At 56.9% G+C, this 18,248-nt stretch overlaps 1 protein-coding gene across 1 annotated transcript in view; it reads right to left on the bottom strand.

The window, feature by feature from the left end:
* Positions 1–18,248, bottom strand: part of CAMK2A (calcium/calmodulin dependent protein kinase II alpha) — a 34,106-nt gene that overhangs the window by 14,137 nt on the left and 1,721 nt on the right. Inside the window, exons 2-12 of the mRNA XM_058848428.1 lie at positions 14,331–14,425; positions 11,372–11,431; positions 7,642–7,696; positions 7,320–7,385; positions 5,746–5,818; positions 5,283–5,385; positions 4,745–4,828; positions 4,129–4,223; positions 3,612–3,734; positions 2,787–2,870; positions 1,431–1,473 (exon numbers count right to left, since the gene is read on the bottom strand). Of these exons, the coding sequence (XP_058704411.1) occupies positions 1,431–1,473; positions 2,787–2,870; positions 3,612–3,734; positions 4,129–4,223; positions 4,745–4,828; positions 5,283–5,385; positions 5,746–5,818; positions 7,320–7,385; positions 7,642–7,696; positions 11,372–11,431; positions 14,331–14,425 (881 nt within the window). The remainder of the gene's footprint in view (positions 1–1,430; positions 1,474–2,786; positions 2,871–3,611; positions 3,735–4,128; positions 4,224–4,744; positions 4,829–5,282; positions 5,386–5,745; positions 5,819–7,319; positions 7,386–7,641; positions 7,697–11,371; positions 11,432–14,330; positions 14,426–18,248) is intronic.

The raw sequence follows: 18,248 nt of genomic DNA, 5'->3' as shown, positions 1-18,248 counted from the left end.
CGGCGTGGTGCAGTGTGGAGGAATGGGCTGCCCGCCTGCCGCCCTCTAATTTTAGCCCCATGCTGCCGGGATCATGTGCTGCCGGCCCGCCGGCCCGACAGCTGCAAGCCCGCATTTTGACAAGGATGAAAAGCAGGCGCCTTCCCCTGTGCCCACCCACCGCTGCCGGCACTGTCCCAGCCCCCCCGGCTGCAGAAGCCGTCCCTGAGCCCCCAGCGCAGGGCGGGACCCCCGGAGCCCATCGCCCATCGCCCAGCGCCCATCGCCCATCGCCCATCGCCCCGCCGTGCTCCCGGGCCGGGGAGCCTGCGGAGCCCCGGGGCCGGGCGTGGGACGGGCAGCACTGGGGAGATGCTTCTAAACTTCCTGCCTTTTGATGCTTCCTGTCCGCCTCTCCCGGCGTGGGGCCTGACATCGGATCCCCCCAGTTGCTGGACTCCTCCAGCGCCCGCCGCACAGTGCTAAATGTGTCAGCACGATCCCCCCGCCGCGACAAATGCAGATACCAGCCCTGACCACAGCCCTCTGCCCTGGCACCCCTGCCCACCTGCTACACCCGGCACTCGGGGAGCCTCAGCAAAGCACCCTGGAACACCCAGCTAACCCCGAACAGCTGCCAGCAGCCAGCTCAGCAGCGTGCAGGGCTCGGCTGGTGTGTCCCTGCCCTGTGGAAGCGCTGCAGGGCCACCCCCAGCGCTGGGAAGGGCTGGAGGTGACAGCGGCTGGATGAGCTCGGCAGTCGCATGGCTCCGTGTGGTTCCAGGCCTGGGGAATCGCCTGTGAAATCCCACGTGCAGTGAGGTGTCCCCAGAGGGAACAGCTCTCAGGGAGGGCACTGGAGCAGAGCGGCTTCTGGCTGCACTGAGACCCTTCCAGTGCACAGGCTGGGCTGCCATGCTCGGTCCTGTCTCCATAGCAGCCCTCGGGATGTAGGGAGGCAGGAAGAGACAGGGGAATCGCGCACGATTAGCATCCACCTGCCTGGGGAGAGACCTGTGAGATCCTGCTGCCATCTGCCTGCAGTGGCACCAGGGGCATTTCCCTACTCCCGATGCTCTTCCTGAGCCACAAACATCGCCAGGAGGACACAAAAGCAGCTGCTTGAGCTCTGGCTGCCCCCAGCACCCACATCCCCGTCCCTGCACAAGCCAGATGGTTGGGTGCATACACACCCCAAAACCCTAAAGCACTGTGGATCACTGACCATCAACCACACACTTTTTCTCTTTCATCCCAAGCCAGCAGCCAGCCTGGAGGTGCCAGATGACCTCTCCTAGAGGAGCACCCAAAGCCAGACATCCCCAAAGGCACAAGGCTGCAACCTCAGCCTCTCTGTGACACATGAGGCAAAGCCAGCTCTCCAGGGACCCTACAGATTCACCCTGGGTATCCTGTAAGACAAGGAGACGAGTCCCAGAGACAGCACCTACCGGAGAAGTTCCTGGTGGCCAGCATGGTGGTGAGGATGGCTCCCTGAAAGACAAGGAAGGCAGAAGGAAGGGGTGTGCCAGACCCTAGCCCCCAGCTGCTCCCCCCATCTCTGGGGGAGGAAAGCCCTGCTCAGCACCTGTCTCCCAGCCACTGGAAGGAAGGAAACTGGCCCACGGACTGATATTCTCCTGCCATCAAAAGCAGCTCTCAATACCTGACTCCATATCCCCAGCACCATGGCATTGTGTTGCATTCTCCAAAACTGCCTTCCCTCCGAGATTAAAGGGATATTAAATATCTGTGGGGCACTTTTCAGTCTCATACTACCCTGTCCAAGATGAAGCACAACCCCACGGATTGGGGCCAGCAGCTGGAAAAAGGAGATCCACTGGGAGTGGAACTGGATTTAACTGTGATTAAAGCTGTGCCAGCTCAGAGCAGCAGGGCAGGGACTGCTCATGGGAGCCACGCAAAGATCACCACCACAAAACAACATTTGTAAAAATCTTTTCCCTTTTCCAGCGGAGTCTACTAACTAGTTGCTAAGTGTATAATGAGATTACTTTGGACTAATTGCTTACAGTAATGGATTACTATTTTCAAGCATATGCCTGAACTAATTTGATTACTTGTCTAGCTGAAAAGTAATAATAGTTTATAGCCAGTTTCTTTGCTTGATAATCTTGTTAGTAGCCTGCAGCTGTACTGCTCTGTGCCACACTGAGTTCAGGCCTGGAGCACTGACGGCTCTGGCTGTGGCACAGACCAGCCTCATCCTGCTCTGCAGGAGGCATTGTGATTTCCAGAGCCCATTCCCAGCGCCCTGCTGCTGGCTGAGGCTGAGCAGCACCCGGAGATGGGTTGCTCAGGAGGATGCTCAAGCTGGTGATGGTGCTTTCAGAGGGGTCCAGGCCGTGGCACTCGGCAGCATCCAAGAAGGGAAAGGCTGTGGGGCTGCTGGGTTGGGACAGTTTTTTGTCTGTCTGTGGATCACTCTATTTCTTGGCTGCAAAGAGACTTGGCCATCAGGCAAAGGGTCTCAGTGTGCCTCTCAGGCCTGTGTCCAGCCCCAAAAAGAAGCTATCTTGACAGTGGCTCCAATGGAAAAGTCCTCACTCCAGTGTCCAGTGTGACTCAGTGGTTTCCTTCAGTGCCTTTCTCTGAGCAGCTGGGAGTCCCAGCCAGATAAAGCTGTCACCCCACTCAGTCTCTCTCCCCTTCTTCACAGTGGGGTCCCCAAATGCCCATCACCCCCACACCACTGCCCATAGACACCACCCTGTCGTTTCCCACCCAGGAAACAAGCCCACCAATGACCTGATCATGCATTTGGCAGCCAGCTTGGACAGAGTTACCTTCAGCTTCCTGCGGGCATTGAACTTCTTCAGACAGTCCACTGTCTCCTGCCTGTGCATGCATGATGCCACGGTGGCACGGTGCTGGGGGGAGAGAGACCTGGCTCAGAGCAGTGCTGGAGGGAAGGGGCTCCCCAGCCCAGCTCTCACATGCTCACACACGTGTATGATCTCCCATGGCCGAGGCACGGGCCAGAGCTGCCTGCAGCAGCAGCAGCAGATTAAAGTTTAATGGGCAGTGGGAGATCGAAGCTTTGGAGTCAGCAGGATCTGCTCTGGTGGTGGGGGTGTGTGGAGAACTGGCTGCCCCCTGAGTTAACCCCTTGACTGACCAGCCATGTTTAGCAATGTGCTCAGGGTTTACACGTGTATGGATGGTTAAGCACACAGACTCCTCCTGCCTTTAGGATCTGATTCAGAGCAAGAACCAGTAGCTGAAACAGTGGGATGCACTGAAGGGTGGAGGGATGCTGCTGGGGTGGGTGGATGGATAAACATGAGCCCACTCCCATTGCTTCTGAAGAAAGACCCCCCCAGCACAGTGTGACGCTGAGAAATCAGCCTGTCCCCACCAGGGCAGGGAGCATGTGTGTCCCTCCCATCACCAAGACCCCTAGGAACATGCTGTTCACATTCACAAGCTTTTTTCTGCTGTAAAGCCCCAGGGGAAATGCTGCTGTGAGAACATTGGGAGGAACCATGCCAGGAAACCATCTTCCCAGGATGGAGAAGAGAGCTGGCAGCATGTTTGTTAACAAGTGATCCCCAGTGAGATGTTCCCCACTTGTGAATCCCCACATCTCTCTACCTTCAGTCCCAACTCACCGATATCCAGGGGTGCTTCAGAGCCTCTGCTGCCGTGATGCGCTTGGATGGGTTTATGGTCAACATCTTGTTGATGAGATCTTTTGCTTCAGGAGTGACCGTGTCCCATTCAGGGGAGGGGAACTGCCAAAGCAAAGGAACGAGGGTGAGAGATGGCAGAGAGCCCCTCTGCACTTGGGTTACTTCTCCTGCAACTTGGGACAGGTTGGAGAAATGGTAGCTGCTGGAAAGAGCTGCCAGGTAGAAAACTGAATAGCAGGAGTGGAAGAAGAAAGTTGGAAGGCTCAGGACAAGACCTGTCTCTCCCACAAAGTGTCTCTGAAATACTCCAGTGTGTGCACCTGGGCATGGCAACGAGGCCAACACTCTGTGGCCAGGGCAGAGGAAAGTACTCATTCCCATCTGTCTGAATCTGTCCTGGTTGCTCGTCCAGAGCAGCAGGCTGTGAGGCAGGACAGCAGGGACAGCAGGAGCGAGAGGAGACTGTGAAAAGGGGCAGCAAGACAAACCCACTCACATCGTAAGCCCCAGCCTTGATCTGCTGGTAAAGTCGGTGTTGGTCTTCATCCCAGAAGGGTGGGTACCCAACCAGCAGGATGTAGAGGATGACACCTGCCCAGGAGAGGAGACAGGATCAGTGGGAGAGAATTCATTGCTGGAGGAAGGAGCACACAAAGCCTGGGGACTGGTCAAACTCAAGCAGAGAAACAGAAATTAGGGAAACATGAAGATTTGCTCGCTGTTTAAAGAGCAAAAGGCTTGTTGGTGGGTCCAGTTCAGCACCTAGGGAGGTTCAAGGCTCTAGCAGCCACAGAGCCCAAAGTGGGTGCCCTGCAGGGGTGGGTGATGGTTCCTCCTCACCATGGATGAGCACCACAGGGAAAAGAGGCAGTACCTCACCTCACTGGGCTTTGGGTATGTAACAAGGGGGGTGATCCTTTCAGAGAAGGATGCCACTGAATTGGGAGAGAGTGTGTTGCCCAAGGTAATGTTCCACCTCTTGGGTAAATCCTCCACCCTGACTTCCCTGAGATGTGACTGGCAACTGCGGCTTGGGACATGCTGGATGAGCGGCCAGCCTCATCCCGCCCAGCCCAACCTGCTCCCGGCATTCCGGCCCCGCTCTGACTTACCGCAAGCCCACAGGTCCACGGCTTTGCCATAAGGGTCCTTCCGGAGCACCTCGGGGGAGAGGTATCCCGGGGTGCCCGCGAAACCTGGGACAGACAGACAGACAGACAGACAGACAGTCGTCAGGCAGCCCCGTCCCCGCACAGCAGGGACTGCCCCCGGCCCGGCACAGCGAGAGCCGAGTGCTGCCCCATCCCGACCCGCTGGGACAGACACCCTCCTTCCACAAACCCCTGGGACTCCCGAGGGCAGAGCAAACTGTGCTTTTCTGCACCGCCAAAGCCCAGATGGAGCCTAAGGCTGGAGTGCCCTGCTGTGCACTGCCAGCGCTTGGAAGAGGCTTTCCTCCCACTGCCGGCTTGTCCATCTCACCAGGACACCTCGGTGACTCACAGAGTCCCTGTGGAGCTGTTTGCTCCACATCAGCCTGGGCTGGTACTGCTGGGACTCTCCCACAACCTGTGCTCGGGGTCCTGGAGCCCCCCTGAACTAACATGCCAAGGAGGGCTGGAGACCTCACCTCTGGCCAGTCCTACTCACCAAACCACGCTTGCTGGTCCCCCTCCACCTCGATGGCGAGGCCAAAGTCAGCCAGCTTGACTGCAGCACCCTTCAGCTTGGATGCCAGCAGCAGGTTCTCGGGCTGCAGAAGGAGATGGGGGTTGGAGAGGAGTGAAAACCCCTCAGGGGCTCTGCTTTTGGCAGGGGGAGCTTCCCAGCACAGCACAAAGCAAGCTCTGAGTGTGCTCCCTAGCTGCTTTGTCCTGCTCAGGTGTCCCTGGATCCGTAGGGGATCATGGACTGCAAAGACCTCCCTACCCCATCTCCCTTGTGTCATTTCACTCCGGAGCCGATCTTTGCTCCGTGGCTTTCCCACAGCCCTACACGTGTTCCTCCCTGCTGTTTCAGCAGCCCTGAAGGGCTCCGGGCATTGTTCCACAGTGCTTTGCATCACAGATGGGATCCCCTGTCCTCCCACAGGCACTCCCCCTGCAGCTCCTACCTTCAGATCCCGGTGAACCACCCCCATCTGGTGGCAGTGCAGGACGGCCTCCAGGATCTGCTGGATGCAGTGGCTGTGGGAGAGAGGAGAAAGCTCACACAAGTGGCCGGTGAGGCAGAGTTTTGTCAGACACTTCTATTCTGCTACATTTCACCCCTCTCCCCATCATGCTTCCCATCAGCAGCTCTGCAGCACAGCTCAGCATCCCCCTCCACCGACACCCACACACCTGTGGGGAGCAGTTCTAACCCAGTAAGAACCCAACAGAGCTATTGGACACCAAATAATGGTGAGTAGGAGCTTAGGGGACAGAGCTGAGCCCGTGGGGATCCCACAGGAGCAGCACTGGAGGAAGGGAGCTGTAGACAAACAGTAGAACCACAATACCAGCAAAAATTTGGTCTCCAAACCCAGGCAGAGCAGATGTGCTCTATGCAACCTTTGCTCCAGCCCCATTTCCCTGCTCTCCTCTAATGCAGGCAGCTCTGCTGTGTCTGCTTGCTTTATATCTAGTTCATTACATTCCAGCTCTGCTGTGTGCGTGAGACAGGAAGGGAAAAAGACAGAGGCGCTGATCACTTCTGCTCCAAAACAGCTTGTGTGCAAGGCAGAAGGTCTTTATTTACATGTATTTTATTTTATTTGTATGACACTAATAAGTGGATGGGCTGTAAGTGGATTCAGTGCAGGCAGCCCATTAAATGAGATTGTTTTCTGCCTAGAAATAAAGAATATTTCCGTGCAGAGAGGTAGTGTAGAGTTTACAACCCCTTTGGATATCCATACAGGCTATGCTTAGCCTGGGGGCAAAGCCAAGAGGCACAGTGATACCTGGAGATTGGAGAAGGCCAGATCATGTCCCCTCAAAAGACTGAGACTAATGCTGTCCCCTGGATGAGCTGCAGGGACCAAAGGGGTGGCTGAGATGGCTCTGCAGAAGGTACCTGGAAAGTGCCAGTGGGAGTGTGGGAGGGAGCAGAGCTCTAGCACAGCCTGTCTTGACTGCTCCACCTCAGTGCTTTCAAGTGGCAAATGCCAGAGAAACACTTGCAGACGGCTGGAATGCAGCTCCAGGGGGAAGGAGTGACATCCACAGGGTGTCTGTGCTATGGTGGCCCTGGCTGGCCACCAGCCTGGTGTTGTGTTTCCTCCTGCCAGCCTGGGGAGCCCTGGTGCCCCCAGAACAGGCAGTCCTGGTGCCCCCAGACCAGGGAGCCCCCAAGACTCTGTTCATTTACAGTGAGGTCAGATGTTGGCTATCCCAATTTCCTGGGGAATGAGGATGCCGTGGGCAATGTCTGGGAGCCATCTGATTCAAAGTGGAAACCAGTCCTATGGCAACACATGAACTTCTTGGCACGGGAGTTGAGGGAGTTGGAAAGAGCATTTTGGACGGGGTTCGGGTTTTTTTTGCACCACAGTTCTGGTCTATGAGTATGTGTTGCAGAGTGGCTGTAAAACACCTCCCAGCACAGAATGAGCTGGTGCTGCAGAAATCCATCGTGTAGGACCCTGGGAGGGAGCAGCTTGTGGGAGAAGGGGACACCTCCTGTCCCCTCCACAGCCTGGCTCACCTGGCATCCGCTTCGCTGTAGTACTCCCTGGCCACAATGTCCTCAAACAGCTCTCCGCCGGTGACCCTGCGAGGGAACAGGGGCAGCTGGATTGACTGACAGCACACTCAGCCCTGGCAAGCCCCCCAAAAATGTCACTGCACCATGCATGGGGGGAGAAGCAGGGGTGCAGCACAGGGTCCTGCCCTCTGCCCGGCATGGGGAACCCGAGTCTGGTTCAAAGCCAGCCTGCGGGAGCGCTCGGGCAAGGTGGAGGTCGCGTCACCCTGGGGGAAGCACGGAGCTGCCCATGGGTTAGGGGATGTGGTGAACCATTACTCACAGGTCAAATATCAGGTAGTGGTGGCCCTCTTCAGAGATGCTGTCATGGAGCCTCACTGTGGCAGAGACAGAAGGGTTATGGGGTGCACCTGGCTCCCACCCCGCTCCCTGGGAATGCCTTTGGTCCCCTTTGGGCACAAGTAGGAGCTGGAGAAGGGAACAGCAGGGCTATTCCTCTTGCTATTGCCACTGGCTGGGTGGGGGTCCCTGCTCACCAGGGGAGCCCAGTCATGGCCCCAGCCTGGGGCAGTTGTGCAAGGCTCAAAGATCATATCCAAATCGGGGACTGCCCCTGGGCTGTGCCTGGCCAGGGTTCCAGACAGCTGCTGGGCTATCTTGGGCACTGGGCAGGCTGCAGGCATGGGTGTCCCCAGTCCCATCAGGAGCTGTGCCCAAGCAGAGGGAGAGCTCAGCAGGGAGTTGACCTGACAGCTCTGGCACCCACGGGGCTTTTTTATTTTCTGCTCATGACCTTCTTTTTCTTCCTTTTCTTCTTGGGAATCTCCAAGGGATGAATTTCCCCATCTCCTGGCACCCTCTCCCCTTGGGCACACTCCTTGCCAGGTACAGGCGGGTACAAACCTGTCACCCTGCAGCTGCATGCTGGTTACTCAGGCTCAGATCCCTGCTCACACTGAGCAGGCAGGTGTGCAGCAAGGGGACAGGCACAGAAACAGGTAGGGTGGATAAACAGAGACTTGTCCAGCATCCTCTGTCCCCCACCTCATATTTTGTTTGATTCTCTTGAGGCTATGAATAATTAATGTTTCCTCTCTCTCACCTGGTTTCAGCCTGATACAACTTTCAACATATTTGAGAATGTTTGGAACCAGGGAGGAAAAAAGAAACATTCAGGTGAGAGATTTTGTGGGAGTTTTTACTCCTAGCCCCCTTTTGCTGCATCTAAAATCAGCTGAGCCCTATATGGAAACATCCTCCAGACTCAGTGCCAGCCAGGGGAGATAACCACCCCAGCACTGAGCGCAGACGCTGCACTGTGTCACTCTTATCTGCCAGGCCAGCAAACACCACTTTGCTGGTCCTTTTCCTGTCTCCAAGCTCTGTGGGCAAATCCAGTGGCTGCCAAGTGCATGTTGCCAGCAGTGTCACCTCACCTGGCCAGGCCACAGAGCAAATGAGGTCTGATGAGCTGGTCTTTTCCATCTCTTGTGGTCTTGACTACTGACACAACTTGCTCATCTTATTTCCCAGCTATCCTTCCCCACTGCTGGTCTCTGCAGACATCCCCTGTGCTCCGACATCTGTGTCTGCTCTGTTTTTCCTCCAATATACAAGCCCAGCTTTTCTGCCTTCCTCTGCTGGAAGAAACATATTTCCTCCCGTTTCATCTCGCCTGGGAGGGATTTGGGGGTATCACGCCTGGGATCCCACAGAAGCTAAAGGATTCTCAGGGGGATTAGGTGAGTTTGGTGAGGATAGGGCCAGCATAACCATAAGCATATGGTCCGGATATGTTCCCTGCTTGGGGAAGTCCCAGAGCCTGTGGCTGCCAGGAGCCAGGAAGGTGTAAGGGGGAGCAGCTGCTCTAAATATAGCCTGATCCTACAAGTATCTGTTACTGACCATAGTCAGAGAGAGCCACTCCAGCTCAGAGCTGAGAGCCAAGGCAGGAGCAGGACACAGCTGCAGAAGTGAGAATCAAGGACAAGTACCTGGAGTCCAAACTCCAGGGCTGGATGCAGCCGAAGTTTTCTCAATAAAGCAAGACTTCCCTGAATGGAAACAGCTCTCCCTAGTATATCACCCGGTGCTGTGCATGTGCTGTGGGATCCTGGGGACCTGGGCCTGCCCTTGACTGCCCATGCACAACTTTCCATGTGAGGCTCCGGCAGGCACGGTGCAGAGCACAGGCTGGTTCCTCCAGGAACTGCAGCACGGCATTCTCATGGGAGATGGAAGGACCCCACCTCACTGCAGGGGACAAGTAGGAGGACAGCAAAGCCCCTTGGCAGCTGGGGTGCTTCTCCCTGGAAAGGGCTGGACAGGCCTGTTTTGCCTCATCTAGCAGCAGTACCTCCTCTTCCTCACGCCAGGCTGCTCTGCAGTGGCACCGCTCGCTCCAGCTCCTGTGTGGGTAAGGAGCCGCCTTTGCTGCACGGAAGGGAAGCTGCAAGCCCAAGTTTCCAGGCAGCAGGAGCAGTGGAGGGGGGTGAAAGGAAAGAGGGTGTGGGGTGTGGGGTAGACAAGAGCCTCCTGGGTATAAATAGCAGCAGATTGGGCTTGTTTGCATCTCATGCTGTTAACCCCTTCCAGCCTTTGCAGCTCTGAACCTGCCAGGTCACAGCCAAACAGCGAGGGGTAGTGTAAGGATGGGGGACAAGGACAGGGATGGGTGAGGTGTTCCAGTCCTCAGAGACCTTGCCAGCCCCACAGGAAGGTGATGGAGAGGGAAGGGTGGAAGACAGCGGTGAGAAAGAGCTGTAGCCAAGCTGGGAACCTGGGGAACCTGCAGGTGCCATCCTGAAGGTCTCATGTGGTGAGGTCCTCCGGGTTTAGTATTTTTTCCTATTCACACACTTTGCACTGTGTTTCCTTCAGGTCTCAGCAATCCCCACATGTATTTTGGTGCAAAGAGGAGGCAAGGGCAGCCCAGAGGGACCCCTGCAGGACAGCTCCTGGTGTTGCTGGAGCAGAGGCTGGGGAATGCTGCAGGGTCCGGCACCCGGGCAGTGAAGGGGAGACCTGCCATGCAGCCGTGTGCTCGAGACAGATGGAAGCTGACAGACTTTTTTGGAACTGAAATATTTATGGGACAGGGGCCACATGGCTCGTCCCAGTGGCCCTGGATCTAGCTCCCTGGATCTGCTGCAGCAGCTCCTGGGGAAGGATGGATCCAGGTCACCGGAGCAGTGAGGGGGCCAGGGAGGAGCTCAGCCACAGAGGAACCCTCCCAGCTCCCGACTGTGGGTTGAGAGGGCTGCAGAAACCACCAAATGCTTCCCAAAAGCTGCAGGATCTCATTGGGGTTGGTACATCCTGGGGTGCAGCAGAGGGAAGAGGGGTTTCATCCAGACCATCCACAGGGATCAAGAGCCTGCATCAGCATCACTTCCAGGATGGAGTTTGGGAGGTTTTTTGTTTTTTTTTTACTGCAGTTTTTTCCCCTCCCCTCTCTCTCTCTCTCTCTCTCTCTCTCTCTCCTTCTGGCCTATTTTTGTCTTTTGCAGGGGCTCAGGAGTTTTCCTGAAACAGCTTTTCCGAAGGAGGCTACTTTCAGATGGACGGTTGGTGGGAAAGTCTTCGCTTCCCCCCGCCATCGCTCCTCCTACACGCCCCGCGCTGCTGCTGCTGCTGCTCCGAGCTGCAGCCGCTTTTTGGAGCATGCAGAGGAATACGGCACCCCAGCGGGGGGAGAGCAGTAAAAATAGCCTCTTGCAGCCTCCTGGGGCTCTGCTTCTCCCTGAGGGAGCTATGGCCAAGTGGGTTAGTCCAGACCTACTTCAATCCCCCTGTGCCCAGTGGGGGCCTTTTTGCCCATGACCCCGTTTGAAGAAGGTGTTCCCATGAGGAAGAGGAGGGATGGCTCTGCAGATCAACCAGGCAGGACGACACTGAGCCCTTCTCAGCCTCTGGGACAAACAATCTGTGCTGCTGCAGACAGGACTGGGTTATGGATGGAGATCCCCTAGCCCTGGCTGGGACATGGGGAGGCAAGTGGGCAGCAGGGCCAGGTATGGGGCACCAGCAGCTGGGGTGCAGGGTGCACTTACCAATGTTGGGGTGCTTCAGGAGACGGCAGATCCGGGCTTCTCGTTCCAGCTTCTGGTGATCTGAAAGAGGCAACGGCCCTAAATTAGGATCTGAAGGGAATCAATGGCTCTCAGAGGAGGTGTTGGCACAGGAAACCTGGGGGAACACAGCAGCTTTTTTTTTGCTAAAGAGTTACAGATTTGGGGGGAAATTCAGCATCAGGACCCAAAGGGAATATCCTGGTACATATGCAGTCCCTGGCCAAGCCCCTCAGGCACTGATGCCATGGGCAATCTCGGGTTTGGAAGGATCCCTCGCTCTCCCCTTTCCCTTCTCTTTGCTGAACAATCTCCGATCACCTCCCAGATCCCCTGGATTTGTCTGGGTTATCCTTGCTGGCAGCACTGTTCCTTTTTCTCCTATTCATCCAGGCACAGGCAATCAGCCAGGACATTTCTGGCCCCACATGGTACAATTTGAGCAATTGAAGGCAGAGTGAACCAGTGAGAGGTGTCAGGATGAAATGAGGCTATGGGCTTCACTCCCCCTCTCCATCGTCAGCCATTCCACACCAGGGCTTTGCTCTCCTACACTGCAGAGCCCTATCTTGGGACCGCTGCCTGCCTCCAAACAGCAAGCACAGGTCCCACTCCCCAGCTTTCAGCAGGCTTGGAGATGTGAGACAACAGAGCTCTGGGCAAAGCAAGTTGAGCTGTGCCAAAAAAATCCTCTGCCCTGGGACAGCTCAGAATGAATCTGAAAATCATTTTGTTTCTTCCTCTGCATTTCTCTCCTTGCTCACACCTGGCCCAGCCACCCTGCATGGAGGTGCCTGACTGAAGGCATTTTGTGCAGGAACTCAGCAGCCAGGACAAGAGGATATAATTAGGGCTGCTGTCTCTCAGTGCTATCATCGCTACCTTGCAGGTTCACACCCCAGAGTCTCGCTCTGCATCAAACCAAACCTGGGTGTCTCCGACCGCTGAGACGTGAGAGCGACTCAGCCCCTTCTCTGCAGGGCTGCAGCCTTCCCCAGGGCTCAGTGTCCTGTCCAAGAGGCACCCTGGGGCTTGGGGTGAGTTCTGCAGCCTGTGCTGGACTCTGAGCTGAAGGCTGAGATAACCTTTATGGCCTCATTCAGCTCCCCACATTGTTTCCCTTCCCAGGGTGGGACAGAGTGACAAGGCGAGGTTGGAGTTCAGGCTGTTCTCACAACTAAAATCCATTGTGGCGTGGATGATGGGGATGAGATGGAGGAACAATGTGACCAGCAAGTGGGGCAAGCACTTCTCTGGGGAGGTGGGTTACAGCCTCTCCTTCCTCACAAACCCAGCTCCTGCACACACCCAAAACCCATTTTTCCTCCAAAATCTCCACTTTCTTTCCTCCTGGCCCCTCTGTGTTGGCAGCTAGGAGGATGTCTAAAGAAACAGATCATGACTGGGGATGTTTTGCAGCTCCTCTCACCCTCTCCCCACTTCTCTCTTTCCTGCCCTTTGTATCCGGGGAAGTGCCTGTCATCCTCCCTGCCAGCACTGCAGAAATGGGGGGTTCCAAACCATTAGCCAAAGTCTCTGGTGATTCCAGCTGGCAGAGCATGGAAAATAACCCCAGTGAAGCCGCTCCAGGGGACTGCCGGGCACTGCAGGGACAGCACAAACCCCAGGAGAGAATGGAGAGGGGCAAACTGTCGGAGGAGGCGAGCGGAGGCAGGAGGGAGCAAAGGGAGGGCGGCTCAATCTGCTGCTCCAGGCAGCCCTGAAAACTGGGAGGCGTTTGCCAGCTGGGGTACACAGGCAGGAACCAAGGGCTGAGCCCAGCACTGCACACCCTGCCCAGAGCCCAGCCTTTGGCTTTGAAGGCAAAAAATGCTCTTCATCCCTGAAGAGGGGCAGGGGTCAGCGCTGGAGGACCTGAGGGGCCCAGTGCCGGTGCTGTGCCGCTTTGGCAGCGCTGTGGGAGGGATTCTGCGACATACTGGTTTAATTCCAGGTCAGAAAGGAGCTTGTCACTCTTTTCTGCATTTCAGTTTTGCCTTTGGAGGTCAGCAGTGGAACTGGGAGAGAAACCGAGGGAGGTTAATTAAACCCTCCTGGCAGGGTGCTTCCTCCCAGCACACATCCTGCGCTCCCGACAGCCAGGGAGGAGCCGGAGCGGGGACACGGCATCTGCTGCCTCATTCTTACAATCCACCTCATCAGAGCTCCTCTGCCAGGTGCCTGGGGACAGAGGGGTCCCTGGCTTGGGGCAAGGGCTGGTTCATGACTTTTATGCTGGCTCACCCCAGCCTCTCTCTGAGGAGCAGCTGGCACAGACCCACCGGGACAGACCCGCTGCACCTCGTCCAGCAGCAAACAGCCAATGTGCTCCAAAAAAGCAGGCAGCAGCGAGGGGTGAGGACCCATTTCCAGGTAGAAATGAAGTCAAACCCCCACCTGAAGGGATGTTCCCCTTTCACTGATGTGTGCATATGGGTAAGAAAACTTACAGACCCCAGAGCAGGGATGGAGTGTCAGGGGGGGCTGTCTCAGAAGGTTGTGCTCCCAAAATAACCGTGCTACCCTGCGGCCAAAGCTGGCAGTGGTCCGGCTTGTTGCAAGGCTGTAGTCATCATTTAGCTGCAATGTGTGTGCAGGGTAGGGGGGTCTCAGGGACAGAAATGGGGTCCCCTGACTCCTGAGACAGACTGGGGTCTGGGAGTTCCCCTGAGCCTTGGCACAGCCAGGCTGTGGGTGCATCCCTGTGATCGGATGGGATGAGGAGAGCAGCCACCAAGACACCTCCTCAGGACATTCACCCCATCCATCAAGGAGCTCAGTGTGGGACAGGGTGGGATGAGGGGGGCCCCACTGCAATCAAAGAGGCCCCACCTCATTACACATCAAAGGCATCATCCCAGCACCATGCAGAGGGGACAAATTCCCTGCTACATGAGTCCTGCTCACCTCCTGCCTTCTCCAAAACACCCTCAGTGCTTACCTCGAGCAGAGAGCTTCTTGGTATTGATGATCTTGGCCGCATACTCTTGTCCTGCCAACACCTTCACGCATCTCCGGACAATGGAGAAAGCGCCCCTGGGAACAGAAGAAGCCAGAAGTGAAGGGTTTGGTGTGGGAAGGGGCACAGCTCAGCCCTCCTGTGGCTGTGGGGTGAGGGGCAGACACAGGCATGGGGACAAGGATGGACATGAGGATTGCTGCTGACTGGGGCAGGGATTTGGGCAAAACACGGAGGGATCGCAGCGGCTTCCCTGCACCACTGTCCTGGAGGAACGATGGGAGGAGGCAAATGCAGACCGAGGGATGAATGTGGGTTTCTCCCCTCCGGGCTCCTCTGGGACACCCCAGGCACAGTGCACCTTTTCTCCTCTTCCTCCTGGCTTTTCCCTACCTGTTGCCAGGCTGGAAGGGGCAGTGATTTACCGGGGGCGCTGGTTCCCAAGGGAAACCGTGATGGCTGCAGCTGCCATGTAGCTCTTGGCCACTTCAGTCTGTGTGGCTCTGCTTGTTCTAGACCTTTCAGTCACAGCAGGACTTAGAAGCTGTGACAAGTGCCAGATCCCCCCACTGCAAAACTGTCACCCAGGCAGGGACAGCCCAGGGGACGCTGCGAGGATGGAGCCCAGCTGGACAGAAATGGATGCTCTTGCACCTTGCACACGCACAGCCAACGTGCAGAGCTCTCCTGGGGTCTGGCAGACGAGCAAACATGAGTGCTTGGGACACTCCAAAGACTCCTGTCTGCCCTGGTACGCCACAGCCCAAGTCCTGCCAGCTCATGGCCCGGTGCAGTGCTGGGAGCTGCAGCACTGCAATCACACACACATGCACGCTCCAGCCCTGCTGAGCACAACCTTTGTGCTAGGTTCCCTTTCCTGCCAAACCTCTCCAATCACTAAAATAACAACTATCAAAAGCAATCCCACCTCCTGCCCCACCTTCCCCCACTCCCCTTCACCCCACTCCAGCTCCCTGCCGAGGAATAAAAGGCCGCAGGCTGGCGAGAGCAGTGGATAATTGATTTTAGCGGCGGGGGCGGGTGGAGACGGGCAATTTAGGTTTGAATGTGATTTTTAGGAGAGCAGGCGAGCAGCGGGTGTGGAGGGATGGGGATGGAGCCCCAGCAGAGCTGGCAGCCCACGCGCCCAGTGCTGCCGCGCAGAGCATCGCTCACGGCACGTGCCAGGCAGGAGTTGGGGGAAAACATCCTGGTGCTTCCCAGCTTCCCCGTCCTGCCATTTAAGCCTGGCTGCTGAAAGAGCTGAGCTGTTAATATCCCTGAATCCTGGGGAAGAATTAACTGGAAAGGGTGGGCGAAATGCTTCATATCCAGCTTGCCATAGGTAGGCAGGCCAGAACTATTGGCAGTCCTGTGGTCTCGCTCTCTTCATCCTGCTGGGAACCCCACGCTGTGTAGGGTTTCTGGGTTCCTGTGGATCCCTGTGACTTATCTTCTCTCTTTTATTTTTCCTAAAGACATGTGTGATGCTCCTGCAGTGGCAGGACAGTCTGCAGCAGGGAGTGCAGCAAGCAGGGATGTCCCTCTGCCCCAGCTTGGGGTTTCACTGCAGAGCCCAGCATGAGGCTGGAGGGGTGTAGGTGTCCCAGATCCGCTGGAGGCTGGGGACTGATGGTCTCTCCTGGTCACAGTGTCCACAGCCACTTGCTCATCTATTTATTTGAACTGAACAGCAAAAAAAGGAGAGCCATGAGAAGCGGCTGTTTCACTCCCCCAGCTGCATTCCTGGCTTTTGGCTCCTCCAGACCTTCCTAGCAGAATTCAAATGTCTATTTGTGGTCTGTAAAGCATAAGTAAAACCCTGTGTGCCTAGAGGGTGGGTGGAGCATGGAACACTGGATGCAGGTGCAGGATATGCAGGGGTACAGCGTGCTTGCCATACCCCCATCCTTGTTCCAGTGGGTCTGCACTGACCACGAGCCCTCCACACTGGATGTTTGACCCCCAGCCAGGCTCTGCTCCCTGTGCCAGGCTGCTGCCTTACTACTCAGTCCCATGTAGGATTTTTCCAGCCTAGGGGAAAAAAAAAAAACCTTTGCTCCATCTAAATACAGCATCTTCTTGGCAAAGGCAGAATCTCCTTCCACACCAGGGGCTCATGGAGCACTGCAGGCAGCGCTGGGGGTGCCAGGGAGGGAGCTCAGCTCCCCTGAGCTGCAAGAAACCCCTCTGGAGGAAAGGAATCATGTCCTGTTCCCTGGCCATGGGCAGCAGCGTGTCAGTTTGCTCCCAGGGCGCTGGGTCTTTGGATGGGGATCACCCCAACCCTGGTGGCAGCTGAGGACCCCCATCTCTGGCTGGCTTAGATGAGACAGCATGTCCCAGTCTGAGCAGGGGACGGGTACATCACCTGCAGGACCATGGGCACAGACCGTGTCCTTGTCACCTGGCTGGCTGCCAGCACACGGTGATTTTGGACCCACAGCCCTGTCCCTGCAGCCCTGAGCCCTGGCAGTGCTGAGCCCCAGCCCTGCAGCCGCTGTGCCCTGGTCCCTAGGCCAGGCATGACCCCATGCCTTGTCCCCTCGGCCTTCCCCACCAGCTCAAGCAGTGGCTCTGCCACCAGGATGCTCCGCTTCTCCCTTTTTCACACCTTCCCTGCCAGCGCCCGGCTGTGCTGCTGCCGCCCTCCCTCTCTTCAACACCTCCTCCTCCTCCGAGGCATTTTATCTCCTTTCTAGAGAGAAGAGTGTGGGCTGGGGATTTTTTGTTCCTCCATATTTTTTTTTTTTTTCCTTTTTAATAAGCCCCCTCTCCTGCAGCTCCGGGAGCGGAGGGGCTGATCCTACGGCTCGGCACGGTAATTGTCTCCAGCCTCTCCCTGAACCTGCTGCGGGGGCGGATTTGGAGGCGCCGATGGAGCTGCACTTCATGTTTGTCCTACTCCGGGGGGCCGTGGGCAGGATCCTCTCCCTGTCCCCCCCGCTGCCCCCCGCCCTCCGCCTGATTCCCTCCTGCAAGCGTGGGGGCTCGGAGCAGCCCTTCACCTGCTCAGCTTTGCGGGGGCTGCCGCAGGAGTGGGTTTTCCCCGGCTCCGTGTCCCCCGCTCGGGACAGATGTCCTCCCATGCTTGGGAGGTGCAGGGATGTGCCAAGGGCTTGTGCCTTGCTGGGCAGACTCTGCAGATCTCCCTCCCCATCTCGGTGCTACCATTCGGTGTGCGGCATCCCAAACCCTCACCTGCCCGGCTGTCAGGATGGGTGACAGCCAAGGGAACGGCAGAGAAACAGGGATCCAGACCTGCCGTCCTGCCAGCCGGGCTGAGGACACACCGTGTCCCCCACGACAGCCCTCTCCAGTCCCCTGGGGACAGCAAACTCAGCATGGACCCTCTCTGCTCTGAATCCTTGCAGGACGCCGCTCCCTTCCACGCTCTGGTGTGGAGGGATCGCTCTGCCCAGCCCTACCAGGACAGACCCACCCCGACTGGCACCGGGAGCATCTCTCCGGAGGGGGAACGACACTTCCCCGTGCGAGCAGCTGCCGCAGCAGAGCAGAGGTGCGGCACTTCGTCCTGATTTCCCTCTCTAAGCCCATGAAGCAGAAATTCCCCCATGGGAAACCGCTGATTTTTGAATGTGCCAGGATGTGCTGGAAACCATCCCAGTGGAAAATCCCCAACCAGCCCCACATCACCTTGGCTAAGCTGGTGAAGCCCCTAGCTCGGGAACACCTCAGTGCTGCTGTTGTGCCAGCCCTCTTGAGTGGATGGGAAAGCTGTGGGATTCACCGAGCCGGAGCTGCTGCCCCTGCATAACTCCAGAACTGGGGTGGTTGGGGGCGATGCTCTCGGGCTGGTGAGCTGCTGCGCCAGCTCTGCTCCTTTATTCCTGTTAAAATGCATCTGCCCAGGTGGTTTTACACCACAGTGCTGGGTGA

Source organism: Poecile atricapillus, chromosome 13 (assembly GCF_030490865.1).
Source record: "Poecile atricapillus isolate bPoeAtr1 chromosome 13, bPoeAtr1.hap1, whole genome shotgun sequence".
NCBI classification, from domain to species: Eukaryota; Metazoa; Chordata; class Aves; order Passeriformes; family Paridae; genus Poecile; species Poecile atricapillus.
This window is presented reverse-complemented; position numbering and strand designations above follow the sequence as displayed.